General features: G+C 36.7%; 5 protein-coding genes across 9 annotated transcripts; 2 read left to right on the top strand and 3 right to left on the bottom strand.

The window, feature by feature from the left end:
- Positions 1 to 113: 113 nt before the first annotated feature.
- LOC127246607 (long chain acyl-CoA synthetase 9, chloroplastic) lies at positions 114 to 4,957 on the bottom strand. 3 transcript variants are annotated; one of them, XM_051268069.1, is made up of 12 exons: positions 4,503 to 4,957; positions 3,218 to 3,673; positions 2,982 to 3,062; positions 2,329 to 2,598; positions 2,095 to 2,232; positions 1,795 to 1,968; positions 1,484 to 1,713; positions 1,269 to 1,386; positions 1,036 to 1,167; positions 812 to 946; positions 523 to 729; positions 114 to 427 (listed from the first exon to the last, which is right to left on the bottom strand). In XM_051268069.1, the coding sequence occupies exons 2-12, from the start codon at positions 3,659 to 3,661 to the stop codon at positions 257 to 259; spliced, it is 2,100 nt and encodes a 699-aa protein (XP_051124026.1). In that variant the 5' UTR covers positions 3,662 to 3,673; positions 4,503 to 4,957; the 3' UTR covers positions 114 to 256. The 3 variants fall into 3 exon arrangements, with proteins under 3 accessions (XP_051124026.1, XP_051124025.1, XP_051124027.1); XM_051268068.1 differs by having other exon boundaries at positions 3,218 to 3,688; positions 4,503 to 4,956; XM_051268070.1 differs by lacking the exon at positions 4,503 to 4,957 and adding an exon at positions 4,331 to 4,348 and having other exon boundaries at positions 3,218 to 3,688.
- A 367-nt stretch (positions 4,958 to 5,324) lies between these two features.
- On the bottom strand, positions 5,325 to 6,954 carry LOC127246821 (transmembrane emp24 domain-containing protein p24delta4-like). Of its 2 annotated transcripts, XM_051268408.1 has the most exons (5): positions 6,653 to 6,954; positions 6,107 to 6,316; positions 5,946 to 6,022; positions 5,695 to 5,845; positions 5,325 to 5,590 (listed from the first exon to the last, which is right to left on the bottom strand). In XM_051268408.1, exons 1-4 carry the CDS (start codon positions 6,878 to 6,880, stop codon positions 5,701 to 5,703), a joined length of 660 nt encoding a protein of 219 aa, XP_051124365.1. In that variant the 5' UTR covers positions 6,881 to 6,954; the 3' UTR covers positions 5,325 to 5,590; positions 5,695 to 5,700. The 2 variants fall into 2 exon arrangements, with proteins under 2 accessions (XP_051124365.1, XP_051124364.1); XM_051268407.1 differs by lacking the exon at positions 5,325 to 5,590 and having other exon boundaries at positions 5,605 to 5,845.
- Positions 6,955 to 12,842: 5,888 nt separating this feature from the next.
- LOC127246711 (ethylene-responsive transcription factor ERF014-like) lies at positions 12,843 to 13,986 on the top strand. Its single transcript, XM_051268234.1, has one exon. The coding sequence runs from the start codon at positions 13,005 to 13,007 to the stop codon at positions 13,686 to 13,688; it is 684 nt and encodes a 227-aa protein (XP_051124191.1). The 5' UTR covers positions 12,843 to 13,004; the 3' UTR covers positions 13,689 to 13,986.
- Positions 13,987 to 15,042: 1,056 nt separating this feature from the next.
- LOC127246813 (uncharacterized) lies at positions 15,043 to 17,634 on the top strand. 2 transcript variants are annotated; one of them, XM_051268395.1, is made up of 12 exons: positions 15,043 to 15,210; positions 15,639 to 15,698; positions 15,769 to 15,822; positions 15,922 to 15,982; positions 16,069 to 16,145; positions 16,267 to 16,316; positions 16,443 to 16,525; positions 16,601 to 16,671; positions 16,751 to 16,907; positions 17,013 to 17,152; positions 17,222 to 17,320; positions 17,435 to 17,634. In XM_051268395.1, exons 1-12 carry the CDS (start codon positions 15,172 to 15,174, stop codon positions 17,504 to 17,506), a joined length of 963 nt encoding a protein of 320 aa, XP_051124352.1. In that variant the 5' UTR covers positions 15,043 to 15,171; the 3' UTR covers positions 17,507 to 17,634. The 2 variants fall into 2 exon arrangements, with proteins under 2 accessions (XP_051124352.1, XP_051124353.1); XM_051268396.1 differs by having other exon boundaries at positions 17,016 to 17,152.
- On the bottom strand, positions 17,617 to 18,859 carry LOC127246812 (probable E3 ubiquitin-protein ligase RHC1A). The gene is made up of 2 exons (XM_051268394.1): positions 17,866 to 18,859; positions 17,617 to 17,754 (listed from the first exon to the last, which is right to left on the bottom strand). Exons 1-2 carry the CDS (start codon positions 18,833 to 18,835, stop codon positions 17,711 to 17,713), a joined length of 1,014 nt encoding a protein of 337 aa, XP_051124351.1. The 5' UTR covers positions 18,836 to 18,859; the 3' UTR covers positions 17,617 to 17,710.
- Between the last annotated feature and the right edge of the window lie 1,764 nt (positions 18,860 to 20,623).

The raw sequence follows: 20,623 nt of genomic DNA on the forward strand, positions 1-20,623 counted from the left end.
TTGGTTGGAAATCACTGGCCCTACCATTTCATTTCATCTATACTATTTAGGTTTGGGTTTTAATTGCCAAACCAATCTCTGTCTTTGACCAAAAGCACATGACATTAACTATATTGAAATATCACTTCAAGATTCAATTCAAATTTTCTTGGAAGTACATCAAAGTTAGATTCATGATGTTGGATGAACAGAACAGAAATTGAGTCAAGATCTCTGGCAAAAAAGAACACAGGGATGTATGTTCTGACGTCATCAATTATGATGATGAGTATAGCTTGGCAAGATCCTCAGAAAATGTCTTCCTTATGACCTCTCTCTTGAGTTTGAGGGCTGCTGTTACGAGCCCGGATTCCGGCGTCCAAGGTTCCGGGAGCAGCTTGATTTTCCCTGGAATCTCAAACTTCTCCAGCTTCGAATCCTTCGCCGCCTGCTCGATCCATGGAGACAAAAAAAAAAAAAAAAACAGTTAGTAAATGCATCTTCAAAGAATTTGAAGCATATGCGCGAGGATGATACTTTTACCTTGAGTAATGAACTCATGACTTCCTTAAGACTGTCTTCTTTATTACACAAGTCCGCGAAATCTGAGTACTCGATTCCTTGCTTTGCGGCCCAGACTTCTAAAGCCGGCTGCGAAGCCACTACCAAGGCTATGCAGTAGCCATGGAAAGAATCAGCGTGCACCATGATATTGTCGACATAGTGGCTCACAATGAGCGCTGACTCTACCTGAACAGAAAACCATCATTTGAGCTGGGAGAAGTATACAAAAGCTCGGATCGAATCATTTTCAAATATTCTAGATGAGTACCTTTCCAAGGGAGACATATTCTCCATGTTGAAGTTTCACAATGTCCTTTTTCCGATCAATAATCTCAAGGCAACCATCAGCGTGGAACTGTCCTATGTCGCCTGTGTAGAACCACCTCATTCCCCTCTCATCATCCTTAGAGCATTAAATGAATAAATGCACATAAGCTTCACCATAATACAACAATCGATAAAAATGCAAGGTTATGACTTAAATATCAATACCTTGTAAACTTCCTTCGTTTTCTCATCATTTTTGAAGTATCCGAGAGTAACATTTGGCCCGCCGATAACAATTTCTCCACGTGGCTTTGGCGAATCACTAACTAAGTACCCGCCCTCCGGCCAATCAACCAACTGGTCGTACCAAACAGATTTTAATCATCGAGAAAACAATAAAGAATAATAAGGAAACAAAGGAAGAAGTGAATTAAAAGTCTAAAATGGAATTCATTTACCTTCACAACTGAGCAAGGTAGCGGAGGACCCACACGGCCAACAGATGTATCATCATACTCACTAAATGTCCCACCAGCGCATGTCTCGGTCAGACCATAACCCTGACCAATCGGAGCACTGCATTAAGCAACCATCGCAGTTCATAATTAGATTCATACCCAAACATACGAATATCAAATTCCTAATGGCCCAACTGAGTTAGTATAATACTTACCCGAGACATATATTGATAAATCTTTGAGTATCCCCGGAAAGAGGGGCGCCCCCAGAGAGTATGAACCGTATACGACCACCCAAAACTGCTTGGACCTTTTTAAACACCAAAAGATCCCATAGAAGCCTTTCCAAGCCCCATGCCCCAAACCAGCTACCATTTACAGCAGATAATCGACGGCCATATGCCAAATCAAATAGTGTCTTTGAGAGTCCTCCCTTAGTATCCACCTGAATTTTACTGGAATTCAGAAGCTCATCCAAAAAACATAAAGAATTAATTATGGTTGACGGCAGGGAAACCCTTCAAACCTTTTTCCTCACACCATCACGAACACGATCAAGAATAGCTGGCACAGCTGCCATCAGTGTCGGCATCAATACTGTAGCATCCCCTTTGGTTCCCTTCTTGATCTTATTCGAAGTGTCAGTGAGAGTTAAAGGAGATCCATACCCAATACAGCTTCCGATACCAGCCATAAGATTCTGCATTAAAAGAGATTTCTTTCAAAGTTTTTATGACAAGAATCAAATCCCTTTCCTAAACATAATATGCAATTTACAAAACCCAAGAACTAGTTACTAATTTCAATAGTCCAGCATATTTCATACCTCGGCTGCAAGTTCAAGAATGTGGGCTAACGGCAAGTATGCTAGATAAACATCCTCGGTTCCAACTCCAAGCCCTGGAACAATTGTCATCACAGCAGACAGCGTAGCCAAGACATTGCCATGCGTCATCATGACACCCTGCAACAAGAAAATACGCGAATCAATTAGTACCAAAGTCGAACGAGGCAGATCTAGTGTTAAAAATGTGGACCGAACTGTTATGTACATACGGACCTTAGGCATGCCAGTGCTACCGCTTGTGTACATTATTACAGCAATATCAGCTGAAACAGGTAGGTCTGGTTCAACTGGATTTTCTCCGCCCATCTTTATCACCTCTGAGAAGGATGTGATGGTCCAGCTAGTGTTTCCAGAAACCAATGAAAAATCTGTCTGAAATTCATTGTCCATGCATATTACATTCTTGACGGTATCGAGCTGCCCACTTATATTCACTATTTTCTTGAGTTCCTTGTATCCGCAAATTACTGTTGTAACTTCTGTCTGAAGAACAGAACAGAAATTTCTGAGAACATATCATCCCAAATAATGAGGTAATCATTTTTTGGATGCAGAGTAATATCATAAAAGAGCCAACAACGCACAAAAGCATAACACAGATTAATGTTGCCAATTCATAACTTAGAATCCATTCGGGGTTTTAAGCTATTGAACTTTAATAACATAATTAAATATCCCATTTCAAGTTCATATATGCATATTTTATGGGAAAAATAGTTACAGTCTCTCAATGTTACAGATTAAATTTTAACCGCAGTTGTAGCAGCGGCATACTGAATATTTACACGAAGTTTGAGCCTTTCTGCCTGGTGTGTGTGTAGTGTGCGTGTGCATCACACATAAGAGAGAGAGAGAGAGAGAGAAACCTCATTGAACGAATGGCACAGAGCTTCTTCACCAAGAGAGGCATAAATGGTCACAACAGTCACATTGCGCCGGAAACAAGCCTGAAAAAAGAAACTTGAAGTTAATAAATCAGAGACTTATCTCACTAGGAAGTTACACTAATCACAGAACAATACCACTTCTTATAAGTTACCATCAATAACTAAGTCCTTTCGAAAAATGAAAGGCACTTTGAACATAGGATCAGATGATATACCTGTAAAGCAATGAACCATTCTTCACATGTATCAGCAAAGATTGCAGCACGTTCTCCCTTTTGATGTCCGAGTTGCATAATACCAGAAGAAAAGTTGCATACTGATTCAAACGCCTGTCCATAACTCAACCACTCGTAATCACCCAAATGTAGCTTCTCAAAAGACTTTCCACCAGATATCTCCACTTCTTTAGAAACCACCTTCCGAGTCCCCAATAATTTCAGGTCAGAATACTTCCGGCAGGCCTGCTCAAAAAGCTCAGCAAGAGTTGTGACTCCTTCCCAAGCAGATTCCACAGGTTTGGTAAACCGGTGGTTTCGGATAGCATAACCAGGCTCTCCACCAACATCCACTGGCAACCCTCTTTTCTTCTCTTTCTTGGTGTTACGAATCAGAAGTGTTAACACTAGTGGCACGATCAGACCGACATAATAAGGACCCATATCCTAAAAAGGCTGCCCAGAAGAAATCTGCCATAAGCATAAAATGCGTGTGATGGAAAACAATCATTATTATGATAAAGAAACACAAATGAGAGCAAGATTGATTAAATAACTGAGTCCTGGGAAAAAAGATTCGAGCTTGTTACGCACTGCCAACTACAAACTTATCTCAATGAAAAATCCAAATGTATTAGAATCAGGATAGAAATGTTGAAAGAACAAACATTAAGAGAGGGAAATCAATCTGACCCTTATTAGAAGGTTGTACTCAGTAATTTATCTAAATCTTATAAATTATAACTAGAATATTTCTGCATTTTAAGTTAGAATGATTCACCTTGCTGCAATTATATGATTACTTGAATACCTAGATGAAAGACCAAATGCAAATTAAAGGTCAAGTGAGCAAACAATATGCATATCCAAGTGGAAGTACCGAAAACATGCATCTTTGTATGCCAAACAATATGCAATTCTTCCAAGGATTGAAGAAGTAAATTATTCTCAAGACTAAACTGCCCTGTAATTTTTTCAGGATAACAATGGGAAACCATCAAAGACTAAGCATCAAGAAATTCAACTACACGAATAGGTCAAACGGGGTAAGCATTCTTGGACGCCAAAAGCAATAAATTAAGTATGCAAGAAACAATGATCCCATGACTAAACTGCACAATAACTTTCTCAGGATATAGTAATCGACATTCTTCACTTCACAAACTCTGAACAAGCATATCTGCAGATTCTATAAGCATCAAGAAATCTGCAAACTTAAAAAACTGCTAACACACCGTAGGAATACGCAAAACATAAGGCAAAAAAAAAAAAAAAAAACCCATACTTGAATAGTTAAGAAGAACTGAACTCCGCGTGAGGTGCAGAGTGAATGATTGAGATTGCCCAGATCAAGAGAAAGAAATGTGGCAAGCTACCCAGGTAGGTGTGATTATCATTAATTGGGAGACAGATGAGTTAAAAAACAGGGCGAGAAATCTCTTGAGAGACGTCGCTGGGTCTTTATGTTGGGCGGAGAGAACAATGAGGGGTAGTTCGGAGGTGAAGACTGTAGAGGATTTAAATATATAGCTGTGATTGATTGCATGTATGTAACAAATAGCTCTTCGACTCTAATGGATTCTTGTCTTATTCCCGAACGGAATTTTCGCAGAGGTTCTGGGTTTGGCAGGCGGTGCCGCTGTCTACGCCACACACTGCTGAGAGAAAATTAGTTATTTGTTCTCTCTTTCTCTCTCTCTCTCTCTCTCGCGGGGTGGATTCTGTTGATTGAACCCTCTTCGTCTCTTCTGGGTTTTGTGGATGAGCCTTTTTGTATTTCAATTTTCCGATTTTTGTTATTTCCATGGTTTTTCATTTTTACTAAAATTAAAAACGTAAAATGGATCGAAAGAACTGAAGTCGCTGATGAGCTGTCCACTGCCTATGTGTATGTGACCGCTGACCAGTGGCAGCCACGTCTGCCATGTTCATATTTGTGTGTTCTCGAGGGAGATTCCTCTCTCTTCCTCGGCCACTGAATCAGAATAGATTCACCACCCATGGCACGAATCATTCCATTCTATTCCATGCCCCAAATTTATGCTTTTATTATTAAAGAAGAAGATGATGGTGAAGAACTCTATGCAAACAAACCTTACTATGTACTACATAAAAGATATACAATAAAAATAAACAATATAGAAACTTTTAGTGGCACAGTAAAATTGAATTTGGGCCTTTCAGTTGAACCTTAGAGCCCAATTAAAACGGGTTTAGCTCATTACATTGTCTCGTCCAGTTTAGCACTTGGAGCATTCTAAAGAAATCAATCCCTGAACAAAATGGCTCCCTCCGCTTCAAATGATTGTTCCTTGTGCATTATTATTTATACATTTCCCCCCACAAAATCCAATCTCACTGCCTAACTAATGTCTGCAAGAAAATTAAGATATATGATCCCATCCAGTTTCATATCCAAAAAAAAATAGTGTTCCAAAATATGAGATGCAGCGAAAACAACAGATATTACAGACAACCTTTTATTAGATGAGCTTCTTCATCCTAAAGTATCGCCTTAAATACAACACTTGAACTATCGACACCACGATGCAAAGGGAGAGAGACATTTGGCTATACCGAGCCACTCTAACATTGGTTTTATCACTCATATCTCTCAACTTCCACTCCCTGCAAGAAACCAAACCAACACATTACATACAACAATATAATTCATTACATGCATCCAACCTTAATTAGCCCAAGGGGATGAAACTTAATTCAAGCTTACTTTTCAATCAGACGGAATAGATTGTTATGGATCGCTTCCACGGAAGCTTCTAGCTTCTTCAACTCGAGGTCGAGCCCCTATAAAGATAGGAGATTGGATAGATATACACATCAATATGTCATTGTCGAACAAAAAAGAGTCAGAGTCGATCTTTCAGTTACCTGAATTTTTTCCTTCTTTGCAATGGAATCCCAATCTTTTGTAGCAATTCCAGTTTTCCAGTCGACGCCAACGGTTGTTGTTCTGCCTCCGGTGTCGCTGTCTATGGTGAAGCATGCCATGTATACACCATACTCTGATGTGGTGAATGAGAATTGACCATGGTAGACTTTATGTTGCTGGTGTAATGTGTTCCCAAATGGCGATGATACCTTAAAAAGGACAATACAAATGGGGTCAGCTTATTCGAACAAACACTGCCCTGTCCGATTGCACCAGAATACTTCTTCTTATTTTTATCAAATCAAAATTAGAATTCGGATTTTAACAGAAAACCCTAATTACCGTAATTCATCTCACAGAATCGAAAAAAACACCAAATTTCTGCAGTGTAATCCTTCTCAAGTCTCAACACGTTGATCAAGCATCTAATTAGGACTTAATTTTCCTTTTTTTAAAAAAAAAAAATAAAAATTAAACAATTACGAAATCAACGAAACACGAAACAACATTCTACGCACGAAATTTAAGGAACCGAAACAATTAACCTTAACGGATAGAGATGGAACGGCGGTACTGTTCTCGTCGTAATAATTGCCGAAGAAGCCGTAGTACTCGCCGATAACGACAACGTTGGACTGCAACTCTTCCGACACGCACTTCCACCCCGACTTCGGCATGTCGAACCACACCCCACGGGCCGCCGGAAACCACGCCGCCGCCGTCGCAACCAATATCAACAACGCCGGACAAAACCGCCGTGCAATCATCGCCATGCCGAAAATCGACCGCCGCCGGAAAAGTTTCGGATATTTGGATTTTGGAGTAGCGCCGGACAGGAGATCGTAGATATAGCGGAGGGGCGGAGTGTGTGCGATGGCAACTTATACTAAAAAGAATTAGGTCGGCGCCACGCAGTCTCGGGTTCTGTGAACCAATAAGATTTCGTCGTTTTGTAGACCCGGGAGTCCACCTAGGACATGGATTTTGTCACGTGCCGATGTCACGAGCGTTGACGTCAACTGAAGTACGGAAGATTATAATTTCTGTGGCTTACTGATTTGGGCTGCAGGTAATTTGGGCTAAAAAAGTAGCCCAAAAGACATAGCAAAGATTTATCAAAACTTCACCCTGTTGGGCCTTATTTGTCCGAAAGTTAAAAATAATTTTAATTATCAGGTAAAAAGATTATAAGCTCAATTACATTTATGAAACTAGTCGAGTATGAACACGAATTCTACATCGTCTATTTATAAGGTTCAAAACTCAAAAGTGTCTATTAAAACTTTAAAGTCGTGTGGTGAAACAAGACAACGCCGGCACCTGCCCTTAACCCAATTAATTAATTAACCAAAAGTTCCCCAACAAGATTATCATTAATTATTACATTATCAGTAAATATTTCTATGAAGTATATAATTAATCAATCGAAGACTTATAAGTAGCTAGACAGAGGATTTAATTAATTAAGCGGGAAGGTTCTGGGGTGTTTCGTGGCCACATTCCCATGGATATAATAGATCCTGGGTGGATACTGTACGGATATCATATATATTCCCATTCCCTTACATTGCCTGTTCATAGTCCAAGATTCAATGCTCCACCTTTTCTTTTCTTTTTTTTTTTTTACAAAGAAAAATAGGACTAGCCAGCTTACAGCTGCTAGTTGAGAAAAATCAAATAAAATAAAATTTGAAGGGGCTTGCTTCAGTACTTGTTACTATTAAGACGACATACATAGCTGGCGAAGCTCCCATCAATAAATGCAGTAATATTATTGCATTATTGTTAGGATGTCCTTTCATACATATACGTAACGTACGTACGGAATGTCCTTTTCGATTTCATACACACTGTACGTGCTACCATCATGCATATCTTTATTATTATTATTCCAAAATTTATTTATGGTCATTTCTGAGCACTTTCTTTTGACTCTGCTTGTGACAGCTAAGGAAAATACTTATATACGCATATGTGTGTGTGTTTGTTGAGATGATCAGTCTTACATACAGAGGATAGATAATATGTATTTATATTTATAGTATAAATTTTATAGCATTATTATACGTGTGTAATTTTAAGATATGGGTACGTGGAAAGGTATATTTTTCGTTTGAGTTTAATTACCACTAGTTTTATGATAGTGTACGTACAGCAGCTGTGTCGTTTTTTAACAAGTCTGATTAATTAAATTGGGTTTGACTCTTTTTTTTATTTTTTAAATTTGAAGCATTTATTTGAAGACATTATTTTTAGTTATTAACAAAAAAAACGTGGTACATTTAATAGCATTGGAGTAAAACATATGTAGACACACACACACATCCACTAGGTGGATTATGTGCCTGGCTGTGAAGCACCATCTGTGACTGCTTCCGCGATGGGGTTTCACACGTACGAACGTATGTATATATGTGCATATGCTGACTGACTAATTAATTTAAACTGGAATAAAAATGTAATGACATGTGATGTTAGAAATTCCAAGAAAATATATGATGCCACGCGGGCGCCACCCAATTGTTTCAAGAAATGAATTTAATTAATTAGAAATTAATAAGTATTTGACATGAATAAATTTAAATCGATGGAAGCATATATAGCTTGCGTTCCCAAAGGAAGCTACGAGGATGGAGAGTTGTAGGGACCGACACGACACCTACTTAAGCTTACTACATAGTACAATGCAAAACTTATCTCTCTCTCTATATATATACATATATATATTATATTAAATATATGAAAGAGTATGATATGAACGATGTGGACTCTGACGAAATTTTAAATACTAGATGGAAAAAGATGTTGAAATTCAAGGGTTAATTTATTGTTACATATAAACATATACATATATATATTATTATTATTCCATTCATTCAAAATGAGAAAGCTACGCACAATTCGATGTATTCTAATAGAGTTTTTATTATTTAAGATTTTTTTTCTTTCAAAAACATATATATAATTGGGCACCGATTTAGAAAACAAATTTAAGAAAATTTGAAGAGTTTTAATAAATAATAAAAAATATAATAGTTGATATGATATAAATAAATATTTATAATTTTTTTAATAGAAGATAAAATTTTAAATAAAAATATATTTTATATCATATATTTTTTTCTTTGTTAAAAAAGTTATTGTTGATAAATATCAAAATTTTGTATGCAAATGGAGTCTTAAACTAATATTTAGCAATTATTTTAACCTAAAATCTAAAAGACTCTAATGTGTTACATTTGAAGAAATTAATCTGAAAAGGGGAATGGAAAATAATTGTTGAATGAGAATTGTTTATATATATATATATAAATATTTAATATAATACTTTAATAACAATCATAAATAAATAAATAAATACTAATATAAATTGAGGAGAAAACATAGTTTGCTCATAGCAATTATTATATTAGAAATATTGGAGACAATTAAAATCGAGGGGACGGTTAAAGATGTTTAGCACTTGAAGTATCGCTTAGTTGTACATAGTTTGAATAATTACATTATATATTGTGTAAGTTGTTATAATATTTGTCAGTTCTTTTTTTTATTTTTTTTAATGTGTGTTAAACTTACTATATGTCCACGTCCACCAAAACACCATTTTCATTATTCATACACAATGGTGATACAATAGACAAAAAGTACCATTGTTAAAAGTATCTATAAATAAAACAATTATTTATTTATTTATTTATCTAGTATTGTTGTTATTGTTGTTGTTGTTGTTGTTGTTGTTGTGGGGGAAAAGGTTATGAATCATTCTCGTTGAAATGTAGAAATTTAAATGCTTTTATGTTAACAAATATTTTTTTGGTGTTGGTGTGGGCTATAATTCTTCATTTGATAGAATGATATTCTACAATCATTGAAACGGATTTCTTCAGTATGTAAGAGATCATTTTCAGGTAGTATGTACAGTATAATGTATGTTTCTTAAAGTTTATCTATTTTTACTTTATTTTTTTTTTTCATATAATATTAAATCAAACAGTATTTAAATATAGAATTCAAATCAAACCTTCTTAATCCAAACTCAAATAGGAAAAATATGAAACTTTTATTAGTACAACACAAATATTCAGCTCTCAAATTAGCATTTGTATGAATAATAATAATAATAATAATAATATTAAGATGATGTAAATATTAAGTCGGATTCAGTCATATATATATATATAGTAGACGAGGCATTTCGGGGAGTTTGTCTGACTTCTTGTAATTATGTTAACGCGGCTTCATCACATCACTGCACAACCCCACTTCACTACATTATCTATATTAAATTCACCAAATCTTACCTTATTATTTATTTATTTATTTTTGTTTTATATGCATATTTTATTTTTTCAATATTAAATAACAAAATTACTGAATATTCTACACACGCACAGTAATATTAAAATTCAAGGTCCAGTAATTTGATTGGAAATCTGCAATCCTAATTTATCATCAAACTTAAAAATAATATTAATAATAAGAAAAAGAAAAAAAAAAAAAAAAACGTAATATCGTTGTTCCTTTCATGTGCACGTTTCAATCTTTTATTATCCAAAAAACGCGTTTTGTGAGTACTTGTACGTCAGTTAGTTCACTAAACTTAGTGGTCACTAAATATGTCAAATAAAAAAAGTTAAAATGATGATGATGGTCTGAAAGACAATTAAGTAGCTAGCTAGCTAGCAAGCCTGAGTGGTCGAGTTTATGAGCTACATATATATTGCAAAACAAAATTATTTTTCTTACATGGGTGTGAGTTAGCTTCAAAATTTCCCAGAGAGCAAAACGTGAGTATTATTAATTTCGTAGTTGTACTGTTGTATTAATTGTAGCACAAAAGAATTACTAATATTAGTAGTAGAGTATTTAGTATTGGGTTATACTGTAGTATATTATATTGTTGGAATGAATTCCTGAAAATAATTTGAAAGAGTCAAATCAAATGTCAATGAAGCAGCCATTTCATGCACAGTCGTACATGATATATATATATAGAATTTAAAATTTGGTCCATGCCTTGATCCTTGAGAGAGACAGACGACACAGAAGGAGATGGAGATGGAGCGAAGAGATATAGCGATAAGAACCCTCAAAACGCGTTTTCAGGAGTTTCATGCATGACAGAAAAGCACCAGCTGTTTTTATTATATACACAAATAATAATAATAATAATAATGATAATAATAATAATAAGAAGAATAATAACTCGTGTTACTTTAGTTAGAGAAAAAAAAAAAAAAACCAAATAACAATGATGATTGAAGTAGAAAAAAAATAAAAATAAAATCACATCTATTTTAAATTTTGTTTATTTGGTCTCTATCTTCCTCTTCTTTTTATTTATATTAATTATTTTTATTCATGATATCTCTAGTTGAAGTAGAAATATGACACATTTGACAAAAAGAATTCAAAATGTTATAAGTGATTTTCATTTCATTTTATTTATTATTATGGTATACCCTATATTTGGAAGTAGAAATATAACATTTTGGACTAATGTTCAAGATGTTACAAGTGGTTTGCAAACTTTAGGAGAAATATACAAATCCCATAAGATAAGGTTTTGTGATGCTAAAGGTGAATTTATGACCGTAAAATCACGAGTTTATGTAAAACTACAGCATTAGGGTTTGTTTACTTGTCCTTTTTATATATATAAATATATTGATACAGTGGGAAAGCCTCGAAAATATAAAATATTTTACTCTAATACAAACATTTATATATTTAACATGCGTGTACATGTTAAAAAAGAATTTAAGACCTTATCCCAATAAAAGATGTCTCACCCCTTATCTAGGGACTTTACTAATGTGTTGTTAACATTTAGATTCAATTTGCATTGATAATGTATTAGTGCCATTTATGTATAGCACTTAACTTTAATGTTTGTTATTTGAATAAAACTCAGTGCAATATATGATAATATATAGAATATATATTTTTTATTGACACCTTTATATATATATATATATATATCTTTTTAGTTTGTAAGAAATTACAATTTTATTAATACCGTATAATCATATTTATAACTGGGACGAAATGATTGTTAATGAATTCTTCAATTATGAAATTGCTAGCTATGCTGTCTCAATACTATGTTTTCGAGTTGCCAGAGCTATATTGCGCGTATATAGGTTGATTACGTAACAATTTAAATTATTTATATAATAATTAATTTAACTACTCGCTAGAACACTCATAATTAACCCTGCAACTGCAAGATCCTGGAAGCTGCAGCAATATATGAAAAAAGAATTAATTATTGAAATACTTGGTCTAAGATATGTATGTCTAAACCTGAATTTAATATACCCCTAACCCATGTGATGTGCCCTAATCACTACATATGTTGTCCGATAATGGTTAAACTTCCATTAGATTCTTACTAGTTTGCACCAGGTTATATTTCCTGCGCCAGCTTGCTCTTTTAAGAAAAGTCTTGGCCAATATTTTTCTGACCAAAATTCTGTTGGCCAGTTGAAAATTTTTACGAGCGACATCCAAAATAAACATTAATTTAAATAAATATATGTTTACTTATTTATTTATTACGATGTATGGTGTGGGAGGGTTAGAAAAGTCACTGTCATGTGAAGTGAGCAGAAAAATAAATCTGATTTTCAAAATTATTTTATAATTAAAAAACACTGGAATACATCTGTCGGCCATTTCAGGGATTTTCTCAGTATTCCCACTTTATGCCTCTTGTCTATAAATATCATCAGATCACATCGCATCAACCATCACTGCATTTTTCTTACACTCGAACCTCCAGTTGAAGAAGATTCAGTACTCATTCATTAAATATCGTCTTAACAGCCATCAAGAAATTAACCAAACAGCTGATCGATTCGTCGTCGTCGTCTTCGGAGAAGCTCAGGTGCAGTAATGGTGAAGCTGTCGGAAAACAAGTTGGCGGCGACAAATAACGGTCCATCCGGCGATCAATGTAAGAAGAAGTTTAAAGGTGTTCGTATGAGGAGCTGGGGCTCATGGGTGTCTGAAATTAGGGCACCAAATCAGAAGACCAGGATTTGGCTCGGCTCCTACTCCACGCCGGAAGCCGCCGCCAGAGCTTACGACGCCGCGCTGCTGTGCCTCAAGGGCTCATCGGCAAATCTCAATTTTCCGGTCACCAACGCGGCGGCGCTGCAGTGCAATCCCAACCCCGATAACCTAATTATGTCGCCGAAATCCATCCAGCGGGTGGCGGCCGCCGCCGCAGCCAATGCGTCCTTCATCGCCGATACGACGGCGCCGGCGGTCGATCCGTCTTCTTCTCCTCCCCCTTCTTCGTCGACGAATTACTACGATTCGTCGCCGTCGCTCTCGTCGGCCTCTCAGAACTCCAACGGCCACATCGAGGACGATCGCATTTGCCTGGCGGCGACGCCGCCTTCCGGCGACGATTACATGGTGCAATTCGAGGACCTTAATTTATCCTCATGGTACAACTTCGATTCCCCAAAGTACTACGAGATGATGAACGGCGGCGCGGCGTTCTTCGATCCTAATCTGACGGCGGAGGATTGTTACGAAGATGTTGATATCCGCTTATGGAGCTTCTGCTGATCGATACATACACAAATATATTTATATCTATAAATATATTATTTATTTGTTTATTCATTGGATGTTCTTCAGTTTATTTCTTGAAGACGTTACTGACATTATATCAAACTATCTTCTACTATATTCGAGTGTAATAATTTTATAGGATTTCCACAGGAGAGGAACATGTTTTTTGGGCTCTCCCAAGTGAAAGATTCCTGTGTAATTATCATCATCATCATCATCATCCTTATGTATTCAATTAAATTGTATTCTTTATATAAAGAAATGTTGCTATTTCCCATTCAATTTCTCCCAAGCAATCAATTCCAAAACATTCATTGTCACTTGGCTTTAAAAAAATACTAACAGGACATTATATATATATATATATATATATAGACCTTATCAAGGTATATTATAAATATATCATTTTGAATAGGACAAGACCATTGAATTGAAGCAAGGTGTTGCAAAACCAATGTCAATTATATAATATAATCTAAGAGTATAATCTAGAATTTGATTTCAGAGCAGAACAGAGCAAATCTGCACATGGAGTTGTCCTTCTCTCTTGGCATTTTGAAGAATAAAAAGTGCAGGGGCTCCATATCTTATTGTTCCTCTTACATTGTACTTGGTCTTTTCAAGACAAATGATGTGGGTCATGTTTCTTGGATTTTTATTACCCATCTCTATCTTCTCCCTCCCCATTAATTGCTGGTGCAGGAGTTCACTTTCGACCAAGAATTGAATTAATTAATGAATGGGAGAAAAAGGGATTGAATGGAAATGGATGAATGGATGGATAGTTACTTATTATTGAATATGTAGGTAGAGTTTGTTTGTAGTTTGTTTGGGCAAGCAAGCAAGACCTGCAACAGATTTTGTCACATCCAGTAATTAAACGTGGGGCAGTGCCCACCTGTACACAAACTTGGAACTTAAATTTAGCAACATATCATGTGGTCTTAAGGGCATCTATTCTTCTCAACTATTTCAATATGTGTCCCTGTCCTGTGCCTCTCAGACGACCCTCGTGATTAATTATAATTTGTTATCTGTGAATCTTTGTCTTTTTTGGGAATCCTATGTTGCTTAAAATATATATGTAAAGATTGATAGATTATGCAGATTTTGTAAGTTAATTACAAGGCTTGCTCTGTGTTCAAACAAACCATCGTTTATCCTAAAACTAAAATTAAAATAATGGTCACTTCCCAATGTGAAAAAGCACCAAAAAAAAAACATTGTTGGGCCTCTGTCGAATGTTTTGAGGCCCATTGAACTTGGATTTACAGACTAAAGCGAATAATGGGCCTGTTGGGCCAGAATGTAAAGGATTGACTTGGCAATGTTGTTTGTTGGTGAGGGTATTATCGGAATTCAGATCACTGCAATTTGCAAAGTCTCTTCCTTTGGAGCGACACCGCTGCAACTGCAATACGACCGCCGCGTTGTGAATCTGGCCGGCGTAAAATTTTTGTGATCTCCTGCCAGCGTGATGGGTGTTATGAAAGAGCAGCTTCTGGCTCGTTTAGAGGTTAGTTGATTTGATGTTTGATTTATTTTCTTTACATTGTATTTGGAAATCGTTGTGATAATTGATAAAGGACATAAGAGCAGTGAATTGTCGGTATCCGGCCTGTATTTGATTACTTTATAGACTGATATATTGTATCTTTCTGCGTTGAGAATCATGATATGTAGATTAGGGTCCGTCAGCTCATTTACTTGCAGCGTTTGATTAAGTTTATGTTCATCTAGATAAGATGGGATATAGTGCTGGAAATCGACTTTATTTTTTGGTTACTTCATTTTCTTAGTTCGATTGCAAATTTAACATACTTCAATTTACTCGCAAGTGAATTCAATGTTGGAGGGTATTTGGTGTTTCCTGCTCCTATAGACTTTGACAATCCTATTTTCTGCTATAGTTCTATGCTAATCTATTTATTGATTGATCATCAGGAACTTAAAATAGAGTTTCAGCAATATGAGCATCCAGTTGTTTTGACAGTTGAAGCCCAGGTAACGAAGTGTTTAATATCTTCTTGTTACTTATTTTTCAAGACTGTAAAGATCAGTTCTTTTGCACCAGGCAAAGCATGTTGGTCACTTGAAAGGTGCATTGAGCAAGAATCTTTTCTTGAAGGTTAGATGGTTTGCATAGTGCATGGATGGCTATTTCCTTTTCTTATGCATTTTTCATGAAAATCTAACTTCAGTGTAAGTACCATCGGTTCTATTATAGGATAAAAAGCAAAGATATTATGTTGTTTCTGCTTTGGCGGAAACGAAAGTGGATCTGAAAGGTACTTACCTTTAGTTGTTTATTTCAGCTAAATATTTAGGGTTAGGACTCATAACTTCCTTGGAATTCCATGCTTTTGATATGCAGTGCTATCTCAGAGGCTTGGTCTGGGAAAAGGAGGTCTGAGAATGGCCCCGGAAGAAGCACTTGGAGAAATTCTTCAGGTATGTGTCTCTCAGTGCATATATAATGCTCTGTTTTACTCTACTGCTTCACTGAGATATTGCATTTCAGCCACCAATTCCATCCATCATTTAAATAATTTGTTGGATAATTTCATTATAGGTTCCCCTTGGTTGTGTTACTCCTTTTGCACTTGTTAATGAGACAGCAAGGTATGTGTTCTCAAGTAATTTGGGCTCAATTTGTGACGCCTTTATGCTGTTATTTACCTTGACATCTTTTTTAGAAAAATAACTAAACTCTTCTTCATAACCTATGTTGGCTTTACATTCCTGTAGGCATGTATCGTTATTGTTAGACCAAGGGTTTAAAACGAAAGAGAGCTGTTTCTTCCATCCATTGTCTAATGACATGACAATTGGTATGTGATTTTAACCTTTTTTAAGAGAGTGAAATGTGCCGTCAAAATGTTACTCACAGTTATGCTGCTCTACAGCTCTTAATGCCCGTGATCTCGACAAGTTTCTAAATTCAATTGGAAAACTTCCTGCGTATGTTGATCTCGAGGTAATCTGGAGATTAATATAAGTAAATACGGTTTCTTATTATTACAGCTTAATTTGAACTTCATTAGTAAACTGTACAGGCAAACCCTCCTGTAGGGAAGGATCATCCTCCCGATTTGGCTGCTCTTGTTCCGTCTGATGCACCGACGATGGCTGATCCTCCAACACAACAGGGATCTTCTCAAGTCTCTGAGAAGAATCATGTCTCCTCAAATACCCAACCGAAGGTAGTTCCAGGTATTGTTGCTGCTGCTGCTTACTTCATTGGATATTACACGAATGGATTAAATTTTAGTAGCATTGTGGGCTGTGCTGTAGTTGACATACTTGACCTCTTATCAGCAGCAAAACCTGTAAAATCATCCAGTGCTCCTGCAAAAGGGAAATCTCCTGGAGCAGAGAACGTGTTGATCTCCTTTGCTGACCCTGACAAATTTGTTGAGGAGATTTTGGAAAAGACAGCTGCCGTAATCCTTTCAGAGGTTGGTAAAATATATCATTCGGAACTGGTCCCTTCAGGAACATGCTACTAAAAAAAATTTATGATGTAGTTTAAAGAGGAGAACATAGAGAAACATCGAGAAGAGCTTGCTACGACGGCTTCAAAGAGCATAAGCAAACAACTCGGGTTGGAGTTGAAGAATCTTGCTGTGAGTACTGATAGTTCTTCACCTCATGAAATTGAAATGTTCAAAGGAGCTGAATGCTTAAAACTTGTGAAAGTATATAGTGTCCTGATGGTCGTTGAATTGTAAAATTTTCAGATAATATTCAAGAATACTGCGTACACAGAAGGCTTCAAGGCTGGCCTTCACCATCAGCCAAAGAGAATGTAGAGGAAATCGAATAGTGGAGGAACTATAAATGGAATTGAATTGCATCCTTTCAATTTTGGACATGTTATATGCCTCTGGATTCATTGTCATTGTTTAGTCCGATACAAGTTTCAGAATTTCTCAGTTTATTAAGCCTCCAATTTGATGAAAGTCCGATGCCCCTGCAAGTTCTTTCGACTACTATGGCAGCCATTGGAGGGATGTTTAAAGAACATTACACCTCCATGATGTCGATGCTGTTGCAGTTTCTGAAACAGGAAGAATACAGTTTTTACATTAAATGATTATTAGAATCAGAAGATCACATATTCTGAGATTTCTATGAATACTACATTTTTGTATTTATGTTCAGTTCTAACCATGGTGGCGCTGAGTGGCTGCTCCGATCTCGCCAGAGTTCAGTGACCGGTATCTTGATCTGAACACCCAACGGTTTGCCAGCTGTCTCAGCCGCCAGCACCGCCCCTCTCTGCTGCCATCACTGTGAGTCTCCTCTACCTGATCAATTTCCTCGATTTCAGTTGGAATCTCGAGTTCCTCCCGGCAGACGGGGCACGAATTGTGCAGCCTCAGCCATGGAACTATACAATCGGAATGGTAGACGTGATGGCAGGGAAGCTCCATGGCTTCCATTCCGAGTTTGAATTCCTCCTTGCAGACAGGACATTCCGAGTCCATTTCCAGATGGTTCGGCGCGATCCTGACCGTTGGAATTGCGTTGATGACTGATTCCGGTACCGGCGGCGGGCCTGGCCGGTCGTTCTGGGTCAATTCTTCGATCAGCTCTTGTAATTCAGGAGCTGTGAAGTAGTTCCGAGGGTCCAGGCCCGGCGGGACCAGCCCCCGCTGCGGCAAATTCTGATCTTCATGATCGGGGTCCGATGGCCGGAGGATAATCAATGTCCGGGGCCGGGCTAGAATCCCAGGCTCCGGGCCCCAATCATCGTCGTCGATGTTGTACCATCTGTTCCTCCTGCGCCGAAACAATCTCCGAATCCGCTGCTCCTCCTCCTCCAGAGGGCGGTGGTGATGTGGTCCCCGCGGCGCGTCAGCTCCGGCGGCATTGTGCATGGGATCAAGCATGAGGGCCAGAGCTTCTAGAATTCGGGCATCCGGCGATGGATCGTAGGCGGTGAACTCGAAGACGGGGAGCTGCCTTGTCGTGTTATCGATCTGGTAGAGGAACTCGCCGGAGCATCGTGGGCAGACGATCCCGGCTGGCCCATCGGACGCAATCCTGACCGTCCGATGGCACTGGTAGCACCAGTAGAGATCGAAGCTGCTTCTGGCGCCGTCGGATGGTTCATCTGGACGGCCCACAGACGACATGGGTTTCCTATTAGTATTCCTGGATTGCCAGAGAAGAAACTTTGGTCCAAATACAGACTACAACTTCAGAATTATATATGTATAAAGAGAATGCATAACAAAGCCAAACCAACAGAGAAAAGAATGGCTTCTCGACGTTGCAACAAGTGATTCTCCCTGTTTCATTTTCTTATTTCTCAGGCAACGTACCAAAAAGAAAGAAACAGACAAATTCACACACAATCAATTGAGTCAATTAACTATTCTTTATTGGGCTTAGGGCCCATTATACGTATCGGGCCAAAACACTGGTCCATTCAAGATTAGATAACCAGTTCAGCCCATGCTACGAAGAAAATTAGGTGAAAAGAGAATCGGTGAGAACAGTACAGCACAGTGCATTCACATGGGGGTGTCAGTGACACTAAAGTCTGGTGACAAAAATGGACGAAGGAATTGAATTGAGGTTTTATTATTTATTTATCTTTTTGTACCTTTGGTCAACTCAACAATCCATTCTAAAGTAAGAAAAAAAGAGAAGGAAAAAACCCATCTATAATTACATTTAATTAAAGCTGTGGTATTATTACCACACTAGCTAACACTGCTACATTACAACTAACCCTAAAATTTGAATTATGTGAGAATCTCCAGCTCTACTTTTCAATTAATTTTCCAAATAGGCACAAAAAAGTCAGATTCTAGATTTAATGGGTACCTGTATTTGTGGTATTTAGGTGGGGAAGAACTCAGGAAGGTGATTTTCTTGACATATGATGATAGATCATATATATATAATGTGTATTATCTCATTTATTAAAATATTGTATCCAAGTCAATAAGATAGACTGTGTTTGGTGACTAACCCCATCTGGGATCGGCCATACCTATACCTACCTGCCTTCATTAATTCAATAAATAATTTGGTATTATATATATATATATATGTATATCTGTCAAATTTCAATGATTTTATTCTTGCCTCACAAATTAAAATTGCCTTGTTGGTTTTGTCAATGCCGTTGGCTATTGAATTTAGACTCCTGCAGGCTGTGGAGTTCTTGAAAATTATTTCTTGTGTTTGATTTATTATATATGATGCAAGAAAGTTCATGAATTGAATACTGCTTTCACTTTAGTGCATGTGTATATCTGTGTATGTATTTAAAAACGGGTCATTTTGTCTGCTAAAATGAATAAAATTGTCAAAGTGTCATAATTGATGAGTACATGTTCATAAGATGAATAAAATAGATTCTAAGGTCTGGGATGATAAGTAGGGACAATCAATTGAAGGAAAATATTAAATGTCTCAAACAAAAATAATTAAATGGATAATATTAATAATGTTGAGGTATAACTGGATTGCAAATGATTTTTGGTTGTTGAAGGCTACATATTTATAAATTATAAAATGTGGAGAGCATCGAACAAAAAAAAAAAAGGGTTTCTTAAATCTTGAATTCCGATGCTGTTTTTATTCAGAATTGATATTGCCTTTAATTTGTACTTATCTTTGACAAAAGGGTAGTTTTGAATGGAAAGTGAAGGCAAGTGGCTTCATTAATTCTCAGATGTTGACTGTGTTATTGATGATTTTATTCTTTCCCTTAATGATTTCGACATAACTCAAATATATCCTTCTTTTTAATCAAAATTTTAGATAAATATCATTTCAAAAAAGTTATATCTTTACCAAACTCCCATTAGTGTCCCACCTTTTCATATATTCATCCTTATATTTATCATGGAATGTGACAATTGGTGAGGCTTTTGAAGCCAGCAAGATTCAAAAAGGTATACACGATT

This window comes from Andrographis paniculata, unplaced genomic scaffold (assembly GCF_009805555.1).
Source record: "Andrographis paniculata isolate CXL003 unplaced genomic scaffold, ASM980555v1 Contig30END, whole genome shotgun sequence".
Taxonomy (NCBI): Eukaryota; Viridiplantae; Streptophyta; class Magnoliopsida; order Lamiales; family Acanthaceae; genus Andrographis; species Andrographis paniculata.